The following is a 23,080-nucleotide window of genomic DNA, read 5'->3' on the forward strand; positions in this document are numbered from 1 at the left end:
CCTACAATGGAGCTTGCAATAGGGTTTGGTACAGAGGCTTTTTAATAAACCAGATACATCTCAATAGGAGCTTTTCAGATATTTAATTGACTTCCACAAAAAAATTTTTTTATTAAATTATGTTGTTCATTCCTAGGCTAGAATGCAGTCTAGTTGGTGGTATTCTGTCTCATTTTACTCTTTAGTTTAGGTTTGATGAATGGCTTGGCAAAGTGACTATTACACTTAAGGCCATATTATTTTCTTGATTCACAGACAGAATTTCCATTGGCATCAATGGGATTGTCTCTGTGGACTGAGGGCAGAATAAGGTCCATAGAATGATAGCTAGTAGGGACATGAAAGAACTCTTTTGCTACCCAACCTTACTTCCCCAACAAACACAACTTCATACATCATTCCCACTAATGGCTTATCTAACCTACTTTCGAATGTCTGTAGCAATGGTGTATCCCAACTTCTGTGGCAACCTGTTAGTAACACTTATTTTTCCTCAATGGTTTGGTCTGAGGGGAAAATAAATATACAAATAAAATGGTATGTAAACTACACCCTGTTCACTTTAATCATACAAGTAGTCCCACTGGCATTAACTGGATTACTCATGTGTACAAGGCAGGTTGGATTTGGCTTTAAAAGCCCTAACTGAAACCCTCAAAAGCTAGAAAATGAGATAGGTATGAACCAGGCTCTTTTTTCCTCTATCTGCAACAATACTAGGTAGAAAGTGGAATTTCGTTTGTCACAAATAAGCTCTTGCTTGCTCATTCTGACAGGAAAAAGACATTATCCAACAATGAAGCAGCAGTAGGAGGCAAGAAGGAAAGGAGCAGTTGTAAAAAAGCTATATCACTTGTAATTCTGAAATTCACAGTCTTCCAAGTTGATGTCTTACAGGGAAAAGATCTTCATTCATTTGGCCTCCCACTGTTTTGCTGACCTTTCCCCATTGGAGTGGTAGCAGGAGGCAAAAATAAAAGTGGTTTTATTCCTTGTGAGGCACTTGGCTGCTAAATACTGTGACTCTGAAAATTACAGTAGTTGTGCAATATTTCTTCAGAACTCCTCTGCTGGTAATTGTTCCTGAGCAAAAAATTAAGACTAGAAAAACAGAATAACATTAAACACCAAAGACCAAATTTTGATCTCAGATGTAGTGGTGTAAATCCAGCATAATTCCAGTGGGATCATCAGAGTTATGCTAGACTTACAGTGTTGTATCAGAAATCAGAATCTAGTAACAGGTGTTCAGCATTTATCTTTCCTCTTCCCAGCTAAAAGAACTATGTATTTCCCTTTGTATTTCACTTATTTGCATCAGTATGTTTTATTCAGCATTACTTGAAGCTTTTGTTGTGTTTCCGTATCAATGAGTTCACAAAAAACCCTTCAAGGTTAAATAAATAAACAAAATAGGTATATAAAAATATGAAGCAAAACAAAAATGAAGAAATTGATTTTTTAATTTTAATTTTGCCTATTGATTTTGCTTACAGAAAATAATCAATACAGTAGAAGTGTACAGACTTTGAAGTTTGATGATATATTCTTAATACAATAAAGAGGCCAAAACCTCTCCCAAATCATTAATTCTACGACTTGAAATTGACTACAAGTGGAGAAAGAGGCAGACCACAAGTTCCCAAAAGATAAACACGAAAGGTGACATAATTTGGAGCTAAATGCATAGCAATCAAAAGGGAAAATGTGATCTTTAGCTCTGTACTCCAATATCAGAAAAGGCATATTGTGAAAGCAAGAGATAGACTATATGTACCATTTATTATTGAATACAATATCATTTCCGCATACAACTGCACCAGATTTAGACCAGAAATTCAAAAAAGTCCAAGTTACACCTCAGAGCTAAGCAAACATTTTGAAACATTCATTAATACTTAAATATCCCTGTTTTCGGCTATTTATGATGAAGATGGGTTATATGAATGAAATATTATTTAGGGACAGAGTAGTCAGCCTCTTCACCCTGTAAAAGACATAAACCAATGTGCTAACTTGGTGGTGTCCCAATATTTTTTTTAATCTCTTGGGTACCAAAAAATATAGCCTTTGTTTTTATTTGATATATTTATCGTAATAGGGACTAGAAATGCAAAGGGGATCTCCCTATCATGCAGTTTTTATTTAATCAAAATGAAAAGCCTTTCTTTGTACAGTTATTCAAATCAAGGAGAGGTCTTTCATATCAAATACTTAAGAGTTTCTTATCCATTTGGATTAGTCTATGTTTATCAATTAAAGTACAAAATTTCAATATGCAGGTTGATGGTTGATGGCTCATTTCTGAGTTCTGTGATAGGACCATTTAACACATTTTGGTTTTTTCTGCATATCTACTTTAAATGCCTTATGAAGTCATTTTTCAGCAAAATCAAGGAGTCTGAGTCTTCTCACCTCCTCAAGTACCTCAAGGTTTCTAAATGATGAGATTGTGTCTGGTTTTCCAGGAATTCAATTCTGAGGTATCGTTTCCATGTTCTTTGTCCATCTAGCACATGCTCAAGTTATTTTTTCTACATGTAACTGATTGCTTATGTCAAGCATTGAAAATTCAACCCCATCCACAATCCTCTCCCAGTTATTAACTGAAGCAATAATCTGATCAAATTCAGTTTCAAAATTTCTGTCCTCTCAAACACAGATTGAAGGGGAAAAGGTTGTGTCCTCCATTTCATACTCCTAAGTAAGAAGGTATTTGATCCTGTTCCTCGATGGATGATGATTTCAACTTACAAAACCTTTCTCACATCCCTTCTTTTTTTCTGTTTTGGAATCTTGAATCAGCTCAGTGCCTTCCCAAATACATCCAAGAGGTAATTTCAATCTCTTGTTTGCACAATGTTTGTTTATCTGTTTTGAATAATTCTAAAGTTCTTGGGTTTTTCATTTTTATTTTTAAAAAAGAACTTTGCTTTGCACATCTTCTTTGTTCTGCAGTCACCCTGCCCCCTGGGAATCGATTTCTTAATATGACAGTAAGCAGGTTTTACATGTTTTATGATCCAACATACATTAAAGTTGGAGCTTTATTTATAAATGTTTCACTTACGAGCACATACATTCATTTTACACGATTCCTCAATGTGGCCAGGGGGCTGCGTAGTCTGCACTGTATCCACCTACAAAAAATACAAAAATATATGTCTGCTTACCGGGATGTGAGCAGGGCTTAGCTAACCTAACCCTACAGCATGGATTTTATACCTGAGCAGAGAGAATCCTCTTCTCTCCATTAGGTCCAAGCATATTTCATAAGATAACTATATCACAATGAAAACAGTTATAACAATTTGTATACTATTTACCAATACATTGGCAATTTAAATCAAGTGCAAAAAGTCCAGTATTAGGTTGGTTTTATGGTGTATGATAGGAGAAATATACTAAAGTCCGTATTCCTTCATATCCTTAGTTGTTGTTGTCATTGAACATGCTTCGTCATAGAACAAGAAACAATACGAATCTTCCAAGTATCAGTGACAAACACAGCTTTCTCTTCCCAAATGATGGACTTAATAATACCAGTTGTCTTAGATTAGCAAAATCTAGAAAGGGACTCTTACAGAAAAAAAAAGCAACTGTACAAGACAAAGTCTGAAAAACAGCAATATCCTGGGATACTGCTTGTACAATGCTGTGAACATGTAAAGGACCGTGAAAGTGCTGGCTATTAAGTATCACTATTATACTACAGGATGGACATAAAGAAAATGAAGCATTAATGGTTTTCTTGAAGTGCTGTGATCAATATGTTGATGAGATAAATGATGCAGTAAAAATACATTCATGCCTAATGCTAAAAGAAAGCAGCTTTCCGATACATTGTTCAAGAACAGCTCTTAAAATATTATTCAAGAACAATGCATGTTCATGAAAATACTAATCCTGCAATGCTGCCATGTACAAGATGGTTACACAAAAAGGGCAGTTAGGTTTTATAAGGTAATTTTATGAATGTCTGTTTGTTTTATTAATTACCATTATTTGCTCATTTGCACCTATCACTGCTTGTTCCTTATTCTCCAGCAGGTTGATGGATTGTGGAACTCTTCCGGATCCATCACATAATGCAAGATTAGTCCTAATTTACACAAGTACAGGACAACAATATCAAGTATGTCTAAAAAGCAACATTTGCTTTATGACGATAATCCACAAAAAGTTGCCAAATGTCCTCAAATAAGTAACGTCTGTTCCCCAATCTAAATGTGATCTTCTCATAGGAAGCCATCTGGGACAAGCATGCAAAACATTCTGCCTTGTTTTCAGCAGCAATATATTTACAATGTCTCAGTAAGACTCTTCACTGCCATTAGTCCAGTTATCAAGCATGTTTCTTTGTGCTGTTTCCCCCATGTCAGAGGTATCATCCATGGGCAAAAGTACAGGACTTTCCAAAACAGTGGAATCGAGATATATCAAAAGGGCATGGTTTTCCCCGGAAGTTGGAAGCTTCATCCTTACCCATCAGTTATGTATGTATTCATATGGAATAAATGTAGTTTATTTATTGAGCACAAGATATTTCTTGTATCTGCTGGAATGAGCAAAACATTTTAGTCTCCTCCAATGTGTCGTCAGCAGGGATCTCTCTGCCTACTTGTGATTTTAAGCACCTTTCAGTTAACTACAAGATGCAAACACAGAATTGAGTGTCATGTGCATTTGTAAGATTCTCTGGAGAACTGGAGATCCATAAAAATGAACTGATTCCAGTCTTGCACATGCAGAGTGTTTTTCATTTGTGACAGATGTGTTTTATGTTAATGATGTTCTTCAATTTTAAAAATGTCATCAACTATAATTCAGTGCAAAATAAAAATAAAAGCAGGGCTTATTTTTATACCATAAATCCACTAGCCAAACCCATGAAATAAATAATGAGAGTAAATATGGGTCCTCAGGGGACCTTCAAAAGGTTCCAGGCACAAAGCATTAGTGGAGAGCTCAACCCCTCCCCTCCAATCCCTCTAATGACTGCTAGGAAAGGTTAGGAAACTCCATTCTCTCTCTCTCTCTCTTCTCCTCCTTCACGGAAGTGGGGAAAGCAGTGCACTTCCTCTCTCTCCTCTGCTCACAGTGGCATAGGGAGTCTCCCTCTCTTATGATTTCTGAGAAGTGAACACTACTATCTTCCCATCTTCCACATTTCTCAGTGTGGGTGGGCACATATATCAAGAACAGCAAAGAGTGCCCAAGGTTCAATCAGCTCTGTCTACAACCAGACAGATGTATGCAAAGCAACCATTAGAGTGACTGTTCAGTGTAAGAACAAGATCCTTGCAGCTCTGTCTGTCAGGAATGTGGGTTGCCATTGGCATGTGAGCATTTCTACCACCTTGAATATGTTAGAAGTATAGGTCTATTTCATGTAATTGTTTCATAACAGAATATGTAACAGAACACAATTTAAAAGAAATAGATTATAGATAGCTGGCAACCTCACATGACTACTTTAAAACCATGGAACTATTAATTTATGCAAGCACACATCTCTTTACTGTTACCTTGTCCTCTCTGCCTACCTACCCTGCCTGTGTTACTTTATTCACAAGTTGTGTATTATCTAAATCATTCCTTGTGAGTAATTTGGGACAGTTTGTCTTTGTGTAATTTGCTTGCTAGCACCTAGTACAATGTGGCTCTGACCCCTGATTGAGGTGCTCAAGCACTATCAAAAATGGTTACTAACATAATAAATATCATTTAAAATAGAAAAAAGAACTACAGAATTTTGTGGTATGCAGGGTGGTGGTGCTAAGTGAAGCTGAAGTCATGGCATGCTCATTATTGATCACTAAAGCAAGAATCAGACAAAACTGTAGTTTGTGATGTATGTTCTGTCATATGCCACAAAATGCTGCAAGCTTGCTTATAAAATTCTGCAATGCATGCAACTACATATGGAGTTTACAACAGTAACAGGAAACAGGATATGAAAAATGGTGATATATACAGTTTATCCAAGCCTCTAGCTCTCCGGATTCACCAAACCACTGGCACACACACAGGAATATGGGAAATTGATGTTTCAACCCCGTGTGGAAGGGCTCCGGCTGCTGGACTGCCACCACCCAGTTTTATATAATAAAATATATTCATACTCTTACTGATGATGTCAAATAGATTTAAAAAACCTTAGATTTTTAATATACTCTTTGATAGACATGCCTGATCAGCTAAATATGTGTCTATAGAGATTTCACTCAATTTAATAAAATCACTAGAAATGACTTATTATAGGTGTTGTAATGATGCTCACTCTGCTATATGGTAACACCCTGTTATACAGAAAGATCTGATGACTGCACTCCTGTATAATGTCTTTTTAAACAAAAACTAACTGTTGTAATGAATGTTTTGTTTCAGATATTTACATGTCAAAGATTTGTAAACTTGTTAAGACACCTTAACTAAATAAACGTTGTTGTTTTTTAAGAAAAATACAAAAGAGTGAGATACTGTAAGTATGGTATGGCGCTTCGACATTAGTTGGGTTTGAGTGACCTCTCATTTAAACTTGTTTAAATCCAATGGGCTGTACTCCCAGCTGGTTTAAATCAGCATTTTATACTTAATGCTGATTTACACCACAGAGTATCTGGTCAATTGATGTAGTTATTCCTGATTTACACTGGTTAAGTGAAAGGTAATCAAGTTTATTATCTCTAAAGATTCCAACTTAAAATGAGAGCATAAAAATGGAAAGGTTAATATTCCTTGAAAGGGATATTTAAATATCATTCAGAGTGGTAGCTGTATCAGCAAAAAAAAACAAAACAAAAAAATGAGGAGTACTTGTGTTACCTTAGAGACAAACAAATTTATTTGGGCATAAGCTTTTTTGGGCTAAACCGTACTTCATCGGATGCATGCAGTGGAAAATAGAGTAGGAAGATATATGTACACAGAGAACATGAAAAAATGGCAACACCCATTTTTTCATGTTCTGTGTTTATATATCTTCCTACTGTATTTTCCACTGCATGCATCCAATGAAGTGGGTTTTAGCCCACGAAAGCTTATACCCAAATAAATTTGTTCATCTCTAAGGTAACACAAGTACTCCTCAGGTTTTTTTGTTGAATATCATTCACTCCCTGTTCATGCTCTCCTTTATTATTCACTTCCTGATCACACTAGGTCTAATTCCAACTGTCCAACGGAAGGTTCTGAGCACCTTCCACACTCTACAAACTCTACACAAGTTTCAAATGCTTAGCACCTCTGAGGAGGCACTCAGCATCTCACAGGATCGGGCGCACTGTCTGCTGTCATTCACCTTGAGTCACACTTTGCAATAGTGTGTAGTGAAACAGGATACATTCTTCATGCTGTGGATTTATCCTAAAGAGAGTGGCTCAAACCTGAGTGACATTGCTCAGAAGTGAACTTTGTCATCCTCATGGGCTAATGAAATAAGCCATTTAGAGTTGCCTATTTTGTATTTAAAACCTGGACACTCCAGGAAGAGTGCCGGAACCTCTCCGATCCCACCTCTTCCCCCTCTGAGACCCTGCCCCACTTCTTCCCAAAGGCCCCACCCCTGCCCTGCCTCTTCCCTGAGGCGCTGCCCCTGCCCCGCCCCACCCTGGAAGCCCATCCCTTCCCCAAGGCCCCGTCCCCATTCGCTCCTATTCCCCTCTCCCCGAATCGTTCATTGATTTTCCCTTTAACCCCTCCCCCCAGGTCAGGAGAGACTCGCCTGTGGAGCTGAGGCTATGAGCTGCAGCCACCTGACGCAGATAGGAGGCGGCTCTGGCTGAGTAGGAGCTGGTGCGGGTGATGACCTGGCACCTCCCCACCTCCCCCTCACCCAGTAACTTGACTTTGGATGTCCAGTCAGTAGATCTGACCAGGTTACTGGATTGTGAGATCCTCTTTTTGATCACACTTTCCAATGGAAAACCAGGCATCTGGCCCACTAACATTACAGGTCAAAATTTTGTAATAAAAAAATTAAGCATGCCTACAGAAACCAGTCTTTTTATAATAATACTAGAGGAAAACATAAACAAAACAATCAAAAATACCCAACAAACAAACAAACAAACAGAATCCCTAATTACTCTACATGAAAATCAGTAACTGATTACTTAGCCCTAGATGTTCAAGCTGTTAGTTGATTAAGAGAACATTCCAGATTATAAGGTAAATACACTCATTAACCTTAGGTTGTAATTAACAACTTTAAGAAGTATTCTCACTTAGAAAGTTGCCTCCAGCATGGGTGTGGGGGGTGGAAGTGGAGATGGAATCTGTAATTTGAAAACACAGAAGGCAAACTGAAACATTTATAAAGTATGTAAACATCACAAACTTTAAAATGTAATAAGAATCAATTACAAAAGCTCTCTGAATGACAAGAGAGAATTATCATAGCATTATTCTCTGTTTTCATTTTATATACATTGATTTATTGTAAACAATTTATCTCGTTATAATTTCTCAAAGGCAAGTCAGAGTAGAATAACACACTAACCAAACTAGACTCTGTTGCAGGGGTTCCCAAACTTGGTTCGTAGCTTGTTCAGGGTAAGCCTCTGGTGGACTGCGAGACATTTTATTTACCTGAGCATCCGCAGGTACAGCTCCCAGTGGCCGTGGTTCACCGTTCTTGGACAATGGGAGCTGCAGGAAGCAGCGTAGGCCAGGCCACCACTTCCTGCATCTGCCATTGGCCGGGAACGTGAACCGCGGCCACTGGGAGCTGAGCATGGCCGTACCTGTGGATGCTCAGGTAAACAAAGTGTCTAGCGGCCCGCCAGGGGCTTACCCTGAACAAGCCACGAACCAAGTTTGGGAACCCCTGCTCTATTGGAAAGGTGAAAATAGAGCTCACTGCTATATTTATGCTTACATAATATGTACATTAATATTCTGTCACCTCTCTCTGGTGACAAAAACTGCAGTAGAAAATGGTACAAACATTAATCCTGTCTCAGAAAGAATATAATAAGAATGAAAAATGCTGCAAAATTAACACATCTTCCTTACATTCTTCAGACTCCGATCCTATGGTCTTTGTTGGAAATTGTAACAATACTGGCCAGCATTCATATCCCAGAGAAATAAAATGCCTGACAGGAACAAGAGGAAATGAACAACAAGCACGGAGGGCTTACATGCCTCTGAAACTGTAATCATCCATACTGAGGGGTTGTGCTTCTCTGTAAACAACATATAGAACTAAGATGCCTCTAGGTACAGCGAGAGCAACTAATTGTTTGAACTACCTGCAGGTGACAAAAGCCAATACCACAAGAAATAAGAGAGTGATCTAAGTAGCATAATCAGACCATATTTTTGTCTTCTCTTGTGTGGATGTACAAGGGAAAGGTGAAAGAAGCCAATCCCCCTTGTCATACCTGCTGTAGCAGATTCCAAGGAATGCAAAATCCTACCTCTCATACTCCGGAAGTACAATGGGAGAATTACAGTTCCACCCAAGGCTATGAAATGTGACCACAGTCCCCCGACCTTTTCACATCAGCCCACCAGGGTCACTGCTGGGTGAATATTCACTATATGCTGTTAAAGGGAGTATGTTCCCCCATGTCCTGCCTGTCTGTATCCTCTGGAGGCAATGCCAATTGTTCTATGCCACTCCTAATATCCCACTAGCATAGCAGTGGTTTATCAAGCCATTGTTTATCCCTAAGTAAGACTGAAACAAAAGAACCTGAAACAAGACAAGATTTCCAAATCTAAAGCGTGCAAAAACTAAGATGGAACAGAAACGTATATATTTGGGAATGCAACTGTATTTTTAAAAGGCATTGGAACTGCCAAAACATGTTTTCTGTCATTTTTCATAGAACTTATTACGAACTGGATAACTTAAAACTCCAAGGAATGTTGTCTGTCAATTAATTTTTTTGCTCACTACAATCTACATCGACATACTCAAGGTCACCAGAGATTGCTAGAGAAGTGATTTTGTGAGAAAGACATTATTCATGGAACTAAATGTTCTGTAAATTTATTTGCAAATAGGCTAGTGTGACGTGCCAGAACAAGGATGATACAGCTGTTGTTTTTCATATACTATAAAGCAGTACCTCTCATTTCATGGGCATAGGAGACACAGCAATGCATTGAATGGATATCTGTCTCACAAATGGAAATGCCAATTTTTAAAGGATGTGCAAGAATTAACAGCTATATGTGTCCCCTGACATAAGCAGATTCTCACTGTGTGCATAGATCAAGAACAATATGGTCATAAGTAACTAAAGATTCAAGAAATGATGTTTTCTTAAAGATCAGTGCAGTCTAGTGTATAGACCAAGGAACTGGATCTAGGCTTTTAAGTTCCTCCTAAATCTACCACTGATTTGCAGTCAAAGGAATTATTATAAGGAAGTCATATCTTCTCTGTGACTCAGTGTAATCATCTGAGTGAGTATCCTTAAATTTGCCTCTCACACATAGGTGTTGTGAGAATGAATTAATTAACTTTCCCAGTGCATGTTTTGTTCCTCATATCCTTGCTATATATTTGTGAAGTAATATCCAGGAGGTTTAACAGAGAAATTATTGTATTAGCAATACCAAATGCAAACCAGTTTGACCCTTACATTTTACACATAATAATTTTCTTGAAAATTATGTTCAATACAAAAGGGATTTTGAATATATGTCTCATTGTTCAAAGAAACTTTAGATCTTGTACTTTAAAATAAGTTGCAGGTTTTGAAGTTCTTAATCAATAAGTGATATGGTGTTTCTTAACAAATAAAAGGTTACTGGATACTGTTTGTCTTATAAGCACACTTAAATATTGGCTTTATTAAAGTTTGTCAAATTATCACACAGATTTTATGTGTTGCAAATAATTGGCATTTTGTTCTCTACTCACTTTTTTGTTAATGGAAACAGAGCAAATTTTATGATCCAGGATAAATAAAAAACAAGAAAGAAAGGAAAACAAGTATAGTTAATGAATTCATGTTTGGTTTCTTGGACATCCATTTAGATTAACCCTGATGTGATTAAATAATGATGTTTGCTAACAGTTATGGTATGTGTAAAATTATGACCAAACATCTAACACATTATATGATACATATTTTAGGCACTTAGCATCTCACCTAAGATACTCATCACCTTCATAAAAAGTTAAATTACGTACAGATTTGCTGCAGGGGAATGATGACTTAAGTTTACAATCTCAATTGACACATGAAAGAAAAGCATCTTTCTTTCTGACGGAATAGCATAATGTTTCTTTTGGAATCAGTAATCAATTTTAAATGTATAGGAGAGTTAAGTGCCTGGATGTAACTCCTTATATGTATGGTTTCAGAGTAGCAGCCATGTTAGTCTGTATTCGCAAAAAGAAAAGGAGTACTTGTGGCACCTTAGAGACTAACAAATTTATTTGAGCATAAGCTTTCGTGAGCTACAGCTCACTTCATCAGATGCATTCAGTGGAAAATACAGGGGGAGATTTATATACATAGAGAACATGAAACAATGGGTGTTACCATACACACTGTGATAATCAAGGTGGGCCATTTCCAGCAGTTGACAAGAAGTCTGAGGAACAGTGGGGAGAATAAACATGGGGAAATAGTTTTACTTTGTGTAATGACACATCCACTCCCAGTCTTTATTCAAACCTAAGTTAATTGTATCCAGTTTGCAAATTAATTCCAATTCACCAGTCTCTCGTTGGAGTCTGTTTTTGAAGCTTTTTTCTTGAAGAATTGCAACTTTTAGGTCTGTAATCGAGTGACCAGAGAGATTGAAGTGTTCTCCAACTGGTTTTTGAATGTTATAATTCTTGACATCTGATTTGTGTCCATTTATTCTCTTACGTAGAGACTTCCCAGTTTGACCAATGTACATGGCAGAGGGGCATTGCTGGCACATGATGGCATATATCACATTGGTAGATGTGCAGGTGAACAAGCCTCTGATAGTGTGGCTGATGTGATGAGGCCCTATGATGGTGTCCCCTGAATAGATATGTGGACACAGTTGGCAACGGGCTTTGTTGCAAGGATAGGTTCCTGGGTTATTGGTTCTGTTGTGTGGTGTGTGGTTGCTGGTGAGTGTTTGCTTCAGGTTGGGGGGGCTGTCTGTAAGCAAGAACTGGCCTGTCTCCCAAGATCTGTGAGAGTGATGGGTTGTCCTTCTGGATAGGTTGTAGATCCTTGATGATGCGTTGGAGAGGTTTTAGTTGGGGGCTGAAGGTGATGGCTAGTGGCGTTCTGTTATTTTCTTTGTTGAGCCTGTCCTGTAGTAGGTAACTTCTGGGTACTCTTCCGGCTCTGTCAATCTGTTTCTTCACTTCAGCAGGTGAGTATTGTAGTTGTAAGAATGCTTGATAGAGATCTTGTAGGTGTTTGTCTCTGTCTGCAACTTCCTGGCAGTCAGCAGCTGATCTCTATCAAGCATTCTTACAACTACAATACCCACCTCCAACGCATCATCAAGGATCCATTGATTTTTCCAGAGCCGATGCAGATCTTGTATTTATTCTGGAAACACCAACATGCCAGTTTTAGAGGTTTAACTTTGTGACCTAGTGCAACAACTAGCAAAAGGAATAAACAAATAAATAAATATCCCCTCCCCTTCATAATCAGTTGGAGCAAACTCACTGAAAATCTGAACTAACAATTCCGAATTGAGTTTTCCGAGAGTGGATCATTACAAATTGGAATACTGAAAAAAGAAATAACATGTAAGAATTTCCATTCCTGCATGATCAGCACATCATTTTCAGTCTGAATAATAGCTAGATATTCCTCAATTAAATAAAAGGACTTGAGAACCTTCACCATAAAAGGAGGGCTCTGTTATACCACTGCTTCTGCTCTAAACAACCCATTATCTGCAGGTAGCACAAATTGACAGGGAAAAACACAAACTCTATGCTTGGCAAAGACATGTAACAAAGACCATACACAGTTCTGCTAGTGTAGCTTTCACTCTTCCCATTTGGGAGGTGACCACTGGTTGTTTTTAGAATGGAGTTCCAAGTCCGTTTTTTTCAGAGTCAGACATAACAGAATCCTCTTTAGGGCAATTAAGCCATTTCTCAGAAAATTCCTTTGAAAGCTTGCATAGCTGCTGTGCAGTTACAGGAAGCCAGTTTGGCATCAGGCAAGGTATAGGCTGTTTCATTATTTTCAACAATGTGGGATGGACAGGATGGCTTCTGTCATTGGATTGGGTTGCTGACCCATTTAAGGTGAGTCTGAGCTCAGGCTACCCATGGCCACCTAATTTAAGCAGCCCATCTAGGCAGTTAATTGGATAACAAGCACCTGGGCATGATAAAATACCATCAAGTGTCATTTGAAGCGAGTGCTCACAGAAAGAAACTCTTCTAAGGGAGAGGAATTGAGAACCACAAGCCCTAAGGAGGTAGGCTGTATAACCCTAGAGTTAAGGGGAGATATTGCAGGCCTGGGAGGCCAGGACTGAGAACTGCAGGCCCAAAAGAGTTGAGCTGTGTAACCCCTGAACCCAAGGAGAGAGACTTAAGTTACAGTTTATTTGTATTTAAAAAGTAGAAGCCAGCATGGGAATTTTGTCAACAGCTATACTGACCATGTAGAGTTCTTCAAGGCCCTAAGAGAAGGGAAACTGAGGCAGGAGTGCCTATAGTGCTCATCAGGGAGCACTACAGGACAGGCACGCCCTACAACAGCATCTCTCTTAGTTCCCAAATCCTAGGAACTGAGGAAGACCTTTGTATTCTCCCTTTTCCTAAGAGCCTGCAAGATACATAGCAGAAAAACATTTCTGAACAGATACATCCAGTTTTCCTGAGGGACACTCCTGGCTGGATCCAAGGGACAGATCTCAATCTCAGACTCTGAGGAAACCTCTTCTTCTTCCGAAGACAAATCTGAGAGTCTAGACATACAGACAAAAATGAGAAGGACTTTAAAAAGTCAAGGCTCTGGAATTTTTGCTCGGACCTACTGGGTTTAAGATGAGCAAACAAATCTCTGGAAACAGGAGGAAGGCAATGAGAGTATCCTTGTCTATATTTTAGTGATCTGTTTAGGGTGGGGAGAATGAAGAACTCTTGGCTTTGACTCTGCTGCCAAGTAGGATTGATTTATTCAGGCAAGTACTGCAAGGAAGAGGGCAGAAAGATGGACACTTCCGTTGGCCTCTCCCCTATCTGAATCCACATTTACTATGGCAATTACCCATTTTCCTTCTATCAGAAAAGGCTGGGGTCTACAACAGGCATGACAGACATTATTTCAAGAGAAGCTAAGGCCACTGCTGCCCCCTTTTGATGGTCAGAATGGCAAGAATTGCAGTGTGAGCAAAAATTGCCTGCAGTAAAAGAGGGAAGATAGATGTTGCAGGATGAATAATGTGTTATTTTTTTTTCTTTTTAAGGTTAGGCTTTTCTAAGGCTTTTGAGCCTGAATCCATGCTGCATGGTAAAATTCAAGATGATGGATACAAGGTGGCCTTACAGGTCACCTTCACACTTCTATACTACTGTGAGGCTGTGGAGCTGAGAAATAGTGAAATAAGAAGAGCCACTGAGACATATGGATGTATTTCAATTTGGCTGGCTGCCTTCCCCCTGCCTATTGCTACCAGAGAGAGGAAAACTGCAGCCTGTGCAAAGCAGGCCAAGTCACAGAATAACAATTATCTAGATATGAACATGGCATACACAATGTACTCTAGAAAAATATATTGATCTACTCAAGGGGATTTCAATCCCCTAGAGGGCCATGAACAGGTGTCATGGAGTCATAACTATCCTGATCTTCTCACATTGCTAAATCGAAGGAGGTCCTGGCTAGATCCTGGCGTAGAAATCCCAGCATAAAAAAAATGAAGTACGTTCCTGTTTTTGTTCATTAATATCATGTAGTTATTTCTAGGTTATGGAAATTTAATTGAACATTTATTAGACAAAAAATCCTAATTTCTAAGCAGCTATATAGGTGTGTGCAAAATAATATAGTGAGCTGTAGTCTAATCTCTCCAGACATTACTTAGGTCCTCAAGATATACCTATGTTCTATGAAATCTTGTTATGATCAGAAACTGTTTTGAACTAGTAATTAAACTGTGAGAATTATATTCTTCACACTCTGTTTTACATTTATTAAGTCAACTTTATCATTGATGTTCTCTGCAGAAAAGCATCTAAAAGGTGGTGCTTTCCTCAATGAATGCACACGCATTTTAAATAGATATACTTGATTTACTCCATTTGTTTTAAGCCAAAGAGTGGAAAGAAATCTTTGACAAAACTGTCATCTTTAAAATACAGTGATATTTCATTTTCCCCTTCTGCACTATTTAGATTGCCTAGAACTGAAATGCTTCCAGCAACCAGTGTGTCCAATTTTTCAGAGCTGTCACTTCCTAGCAAATCTGCTTAAGCAAAATACTTATGTTGTTATAAAACAGAGCAAACATATATTATAAAATGCTTTCTATACTCCTTTACAGGTCAGACTCTTATTCAAGCACACAAAATAGCAAGAACGTTCAAAAATAAATTAAAAGCTGACTATGATAGATTGGTTATAAGTCCACAAATCTAGTACCCCTATGATTAGTTTCCAACGATACAGTTGGACTTAGCTCCTTGATTTTTTCTACATAACAATCATATAATGAAAATGTTATTTTCAATGCATCCACTATAAGGTCATTCAACTGAAAAATAACAGTTCAATGGAAAAAGAGTACAATGAAATATGACCAGTAGTTCTTCTCTCTAGTCCACGTCTGTGGTTGTTATTATACTTTATTTGTCAACATAGGATGGTTTGTAGGGTAACAAAAATTGCTACAGCATTACACTCGTAGACCTTTGGTCATGCTGTACTGCATGTATCATAACTCAAAAAACACAGTAAGAATGAAAAGGAGCAAAAACTAAAAAAAAAATAAAGAAATCCCAGTATGTTAAAGTGAACTACGTTGTCCAAAAGTCAGGAGCTCTTACCACAACACTAGCTATATTTTTCAGATAAAATAAATGTATATTATCCTAGCTGTTAATGGATAATAGAAATGATGGATCATCTTTAAGAAGAAAATTAAAATATACTGAGAGTGTGTACAAACAACAGTTTTAAAGCAATTTTTCAAATTTACTTGTTTCGGCTCAATATAAATTGTTTTCATAGATTTCCTAATACTTTTCTAACCATTCTACTTTTTTTTTATTTTTGTGCATGATTACACAGAAACTTGTTTAAATTAATCTTCCAAGTTTGCACACAAGGAATTACATAAGACAACAATTACTTCCACTGCTTTTGAAAGGCTGTCATGTTACAGGAAACTCAGTTCAGCTTATGGGGTACAATTTGAATCCCAATTCTCTGATGGCCCGTTAACACCAAATCCGTCACCTTTTAACACTGCAAAATCAATACACTGGAATGTCATGGTACTCTGATGGCCCACAAAGCCTTTGTATAAATTTATTAGACAAAGATTTTATATTACTTCAGAGAAGAAAAGTGTCAAGTTAAAATCAATTTCAAGTTTCTTACTAAGCAGGAAATAGCCTTAGACAAATAAAAGATTTCATTCAAGTTACATTCAGTGCAGCACAGGAACCAAAATAAAGGTCAAAGTTGTTCAGACACTATTTCACACGAGGACAGCAAGAAGGACACCTCCGAAGTGTTCACACTGGTTTCCAACTCTATATGTTTTAGGTATTTATAAAGCAACAATCATAAGAGTATCTAGATACTGACCACTAGGTCCACTGCCTACCACATGCAGCTACACACCCACGACCTCTAGGCTACCCCGGGCCAGGATTCTCTCAGTAACATCCTTTGATAGCTCCTCCCCCGCAAGCCCATCCATCCATCCATCCATCCATCCATCCATCCATCCATCCATCCATCCATCCATCCATCCATCCATCCATCCATCCATCACAAAAGCACCTCAAAAAAGCCAATTCTTCCTCCAAGAAGGAATCTATAAATACAAAAGTAAACTAAACAAACAAGCAAACAAATTACTCTAGCACAAAGAAACATATTGCCCCAAAAGCTGAACACTGAACCTTCCAAAGGTAACCTCATCCAGGCAACTTGTGATATCATTTCGCTATTTAGGAATTCCAAGAAAAATCTCTGACGCATCCTCAGACCAGGGCAGGATTTATACCTTACGTGCCCCTAGGCACAGCATCTTCAGCCCCACCTCCCCATATTCTCCTCCCACCCCCCGCATACAGCTGAAATTCGTGTTTCCATAAAAAAGGAAACTTGTAACCCGCTTTTAAATTTAAGGCACCCCTAGAATGCCAGTGCCCGAGGGACATGCCTACTGTGCCTATTTAGAAATCCAGACCTGCCTCAGACCCCAATGAAACAATGCTGCAACATATTCTAAAGGATTTAGGAGGTAGCTATTCACTTTTCTGATACAACAGTAGTAATTTTCCCCAATGCTTGACAAAATCATCACTCTTTTGACCTATTTTAGTGTATGGGTGCTTTGAAATATTTCCCGAACACAAGTCAGAAGAAACCTGCAACCTGAGAGGACAAATCTACCTTAGCATAGGTATTATCATGATTTAGTGAAGTTTCTCCTGAAATCAAGAAAAGTATTGATTACTTGTTCAAACAAAAGGTATTTGGAAAACTTGTTTTTCTTGGTGCTGTCACCAGACCATATCCCCATATCCTGTAATTCTTATTAGATAGTTTTCATTAAGGTTTAAACCTTAGTTTCCGGAAAGTTCAGCCCTCAACCCTCAGCTCTCAAAGGTATAACATCTAAGGCTTCAAACACTAATCAATTTTTGCATCCATATATTTCTCAGTAACTTAAAGCAGTTGCCCAGGAAAGACCTGCAGTCAGATGGACCGTGGAACAATTCCCCTTCAAGCCCATGTCTGAGGTGTCTCTCTTCATTATGTTCCCCAAGCTCACCTTTCCCTGAACTATTACCTCTTCAAGGAGTCAGCAAACCCAGAGTTCTTTCCAGCCATGAGCATCTGCACATTTTCCCAGACCAGACAGCTTTCAGGTCTCCCTGTGATTGTGTGTCCAAGAAAAATATAGATGTTCATTTGAGTCAGCTAATTTTTCTCCTATTGTTTTGCCAAAAGCCCAAGCATCCTCTCACTGCACACAGTATTTGCATCCAAACAATTTACTTTAGCAGAACACCAGAAGCCAAGGGAAGAACAGAGAAACCTACTATGAGAAACAAAAATTTCAAGTAAGAAACTAATTTCCTCCCTTCCTTCTCCTCAGAATGTCTAGTGTATCTCACATTGTTCAGTTAATGGACCTTCACAGTATTTTGTGTTCTCTGTCGCAGAACCAACCAGCCACCAATGGCTGGATATTAATGAATCAACCTGATTCCTGAGATTGTCAATGATATTGAAACACAAATAGGGAAGTGCATCACTATTGGATTTAGCACTTCTTATATACCAGCATAGGGGCTCTGACTATCTCTTTTCTAAAGCGTAGCAACTCCATAAGCCGAACACACTCCCCACCCTGACATTTCCACGAAGCATAATGTGCCTTTCTCTCTCCGCAGCCCAGTTTGGTTTTGTAAGAGACTTAATTCAGCCCTGATTGCTTAGCCCCATTTTCTGGTTATATCATGTATTTTTAGATTCTTTCCCCCCCTTGTATCTTAATACTGATTTGTCAAAATGTTGTTCACCTTACTCACACAGTTAGTGACATTAAAGTCAGTGGAACTACTCATGTTAGTAAAGAGGCAGGATTAGGTACCTAGTATAACCCCTAAGGCTAAACAATGCTGTTCAGACACTTACTGCAGACTCTTACAACCACATGGCTAGTACTTTGGGAATTACTAATAGCTAGATTACATGTAAGTTGGCACTCATTTGAAGACAGAATTTACTGAAACTGGGCAAGAAACTTGTAAAGTAAAGATATCCCAAGTTGTTATCAAAATGTATCCAGCTAACAAGTTAATAGCAGGTCTGGGACATAAAACCTAAAATGCCAAACCAAAGGAGTCTATTGTAAAAGATCACATTTAAAGGATATTATCCTAGATCAGTTTAATTTATTCTCAATTAATAATAAAAAATATACTTTTAGCAATATAGCAAAGCATAGCAAAGTATCTAGCTAGCTGTGCTAGAAAAAAAATGGCATTTTATCATGTGACCTGGCAAGAGAAATCATAGAATCATAGAATATTAGGGTTGGAAGAGACCTCAGGAGGTCATCTAGTCCAATCCCCTGCTCAAAGCAGGACCAACCCCAACTAAATCATCCCAGCCAAGGCTTTGTCAAGCCGGGCCTTAAAAAAACTATAAGGATGGAGATTCCACCACCTCTTTAGGTAACCCATTCCAGTGCTTCACCACCCTCCTAGTGAAATAGTGTTTCCTAATATCCAACCTAGATTTCCCCCACTGCAACTTGAGACCATTGCTTCTTGTTCTGTCATCTGCTACCACTGAGAACAGCCTAGCTCCATCCTCTTTGGAACCCCCCTTCAGGTAGTTGAAGGCTGCTATCAAATACCCCCCTCACGCTTCTCTTCTGCAGACTAAATAACCCCAGTTCCCTCAGCCTCTCCTTGTAAGTCTTGTGCCCCAGCCCCCTAATCATTTTTGTTGCCCTCTGCTGGACTCTCTCCAATTTGTTTACATCCCTTCCGTAGTGGGGGGACCAAAACTGGACACAGAACTCCAGTGCTGAATAGACGGGAATAATCACTTCCCTCAAACTGCTAGCAATGCTCCTACTAATACAGCCCAATATGTCATTGGCCTTCTTGGCAACGTGGGCACACTGCTGACTTATATCCAGCTTCTCGTTCACTGTAATCCCCAGGTCCTTTTCTGCAGAACTGCTGCTTAGCTAGTCGGTCCCCAGCCTGTAGCAGTGCATAAGTGTACAGAAGACAAATCCTGGGAGGTGCTGAGCACCTGTAACAAATGTATATGAAATTATATTGTATGTTATTTATTTCAGTGACAATTGAATGAAGTGGACTAACATTTATAAAGAAGTAATAACCAAACTGAATATCAAAACTGTATTAGTTTACTATGACATCTGCTAATAAATAGCAAAATTATATAGAAGAATGGTAACTTTTCAGGATAATTTTAAGTATTTATAAAAGGGAATTCCTAGATGGGCACTTTAATATTTCAGTAAAGAAACAGGTTAATTTTGCAAAAAGAAAAGGAGTACTTGTGGCACCTTAGAGACCAACCAATTTATTTGAGCATGAGCTTTCGTGAGCTACAGCTCACTTCGAAAGCTCATGCTCAAATAAATTGGTTAGTCTCTAAGGTGCCACAAGTACTCCTTTTCTTTTTGCGAATACAGACTAACACGGCTGTTACTCTGAAACAGGTTAATTTTGATATTTCATAATAAACACTGAAAGATTTTAAAAAAGCATGTGTAAAGTTAACATTATGTTCTTTTTTTTTTCTACAACATTATGGGGACACATGTAGAATTTTGTAATTATTTTTCTTTCCTTTAGACTCCTACTATACTAAGTAATATGATAACTGGGTTTCACAGAAGTTCATCAAGATAACAGAATTTTCAATGCTAGCACATCTTGCAGCACAATATCATAATGAAAATTTAGCTTTACACTCATGTATCATTACCTAAATTGAGTGGATAATCAGCAGGCCTTCTATTAATACATTAAAGAAGTTGTCAATGAAGAAAACTGGTACAACAGATGTAATGTTGTCACTTTACTGTGTGAATCAGTGCATCATATCTCAGAAGCTTTTTTCATAGTCCAGGTCTGTTTTTCTTTCAATCAATTTTTCGCCACAGCAAACAAGAAGGAAGGAAAAGAGGAGGAGAGATCGGCATTGTTTCCACATGCTGCAATGCAAACTGAAAATTTCAAGCATCACAGCCAGTTTCTTGCTGTTTGCGTCATAGTTTCCAAATATTGGACTTCAGTTGTAACGCTGATATCACTCTTGCTTTGTGTAAATAATGTCAGGGCTCTTGAGAATGTGGATATCCACGTCGTTTACCCTCTTTGCAACAGTCAGTACACAAGATTTTCATTACTGCTATTTCCCCAGGACACTCTCATATTTTCTATGACGTCTCTTTCCAATCCACTGGTGTCTCTTAGCAGACGTCGCTCTGCTCTGTTGTAAGTATCAGGAGAGTTAGGATATTTTTTGCCAATTAGAAATATACAAGTTGTTTAATTAACATACCCTTTTCATTAATGGTTTAACCCTAAGATGACAGAGAGACTTTCTCACAAAACAAGAACAAAGAGGTTCTAATTAAACAGACTGAAGACTGTAAAAAGATAATTTCTTTAAACACCCATGGGATTCTTTGAACTCTTCAACAAGGCCTCTACTATAAAAGCATTTAGAATTTTTTATGGAACTCTCATTTATTTAGGGAAAGAATCCTGGATTTTAAAGATTAAAGACTTTGGAGAGCCCTGAATAATTTTAAGTTTGGATATAAGATACCCTTTTAAAAATTCCAAATTGAGACAAATTAAAACACAACAGTTTCTGGCTTGTACAACAATATGAATTTAAAACTACATCTGGCCAAACAGTTATAAGTAAAACTAGAACCCATCAGATTATTGTTTTTATATGATCTGAATGACACAGAAATATTAAAGGTTGAATTCAAGATGATGTATGTTACACATTCGTAACTGGGTGTTAATTCTTTTATAAGAATTTAACTGAGGGGTACTTACACACCAAGAAGCCAACAAGAGGTGTAAGTAAGTTTAATTAAGGGCTGGCCTATCTTCACTTACACCATCTTATACCTTACTGTTTTTCCTGATATGCTTCTTTCTTCCAGGTTATCAGTGTGTATTACACCAACTTCCACTCCCTTAGACTCAATCAGCCAAATTCAGAAGTGATCTTGATGTATAAAGGGATGTTAAGTGGGTGTGAGTCTGTATCTAAAAAAGGCAGAGTGAGTATACTGAGAGAGGAAGAAACTCTATGCTACACCAGTTTATTCCCTTAGGTTTAGATTTCATAAGTCACTTTTGGATTTGGTTCTACAAGTTCAGAAAATCCAAGAAAATAACCGCCTGAAAAAAAAAATGCAATGTATGGACTGGAGCTTGTACACCTTGTAAACCCTGGACTTAAAAATATGCTGACATCAAATCCCCTCACCCAAGGTAGACTGATCCTCCCTCCATTTTCTTATTCCCAGGCCTCCACATTCACTCACATTTGCACTCTAGCCAGATGAATAACACTATTTTTCTCCTATATTTTATCAGATCTCAAAGATGTATTTACTGATTCAGAGAGTGTTGAATTTCAGGTGTTGAAAACTAGAATTTTGGCAGAATCTTGAGTGGGAAGGGGTTGTGGAGTGGATGTTACGATTCAGTTGCACCCAAGCTTCCCCAAGTCCATCCATCAATGCATCAGACCTAGCACTGAGTCAAATCCTGTGGTCTAATTTTCCAGTTAAATCAGAAGGAACTAAGTACAGACCATAGGATTTGACTTATCATGTTTATTCAAACATGGACAAATGCAGTCTCCTCTATCTGCAGCTAGTGAGGGATCTGGATGTAGGGAGTCCATGCAAGGGATGTGTATCTCCCATAAGGCATGGAACTCAATTCTGTGGGAGTACCATGAGCAGCTGGTGGTGAGCAAAGAGGCATGACCAGAGAGGAGGCAAAGTTAGGAGCAGAGGAGCTGGTTTTTTGAAGATCCTTCATCACCCCCATCATCAATGTGGGGAATGAGGCTGGCTAGAAGCCTATACAACAGGGTTGGCTAACCTGTGGCTCTGGAGCCGCATGCGGCTCTTTAGAGGTTAATATGTGGCTCCTTGCATAGACACTGACTCTGGGGCTGGAGCTGCAGACATTAACTTTCCAGTGTGCCGGGGGTGCTCACTGCTCAACCCCCTGCTCTGCCTCCGGCTCTGCCCCTACTCCACTCCTTCCCCCAAGGCCCCTGCCCCTTCCCCAAAGCCTGCCATGCACTCACTTCCCTCCCCCACCCTTCCAGGACTCCTGCACATGCGAAACAGCTGATTGTGGCAGGCACTGACT

At 38.5% G+C, this 23,080-nt stretch overlaps 1 protein-coding gene across 6 annotated transcripts in view; it reads right to left on the reverse strand.

Annotated features, from left to right (window-relative positions):
* Positions 1-23,080, reverse strand: part of PCDH7 (protocadherin 7) — a 395,898-nt gene that overhangs the window by 326,283 nt on the left and 46,535 nt on the right. The window contains exon 2 of one of the 6 annotated variants that reach the window (XM_084626495.1): positions 1,494-3,140. The exons of the other annotated variants lie outside the window; for them this stretch is intronic. Within the exon in view, the coding sequence (XP_084482621.1) occupies positions 3,063-3,140 (78 nt within the window). The 3' untranslated portion in view covers positions 1,494-3,062. Of the gene's footprint in view, positions 1-1,493; positions 3,141-23,080 lie in introns of those variants that run through there. 6 annotated transcript variants of the gene reach the window in all.

Source organism: Lepidochelys olivacea (genome assembly GCF_965140295.1).
Source record: "Lepidochelys olivacea isolate rLepOli2 genome assembly, chromosome: 4".
Taxonomy (NCBI): domain Eukaryota; kingdom Metazoa; phylum Chordata; order Testudines; family Cheloniidae; genus Lepidochelys; species Lepidochelys olivacea.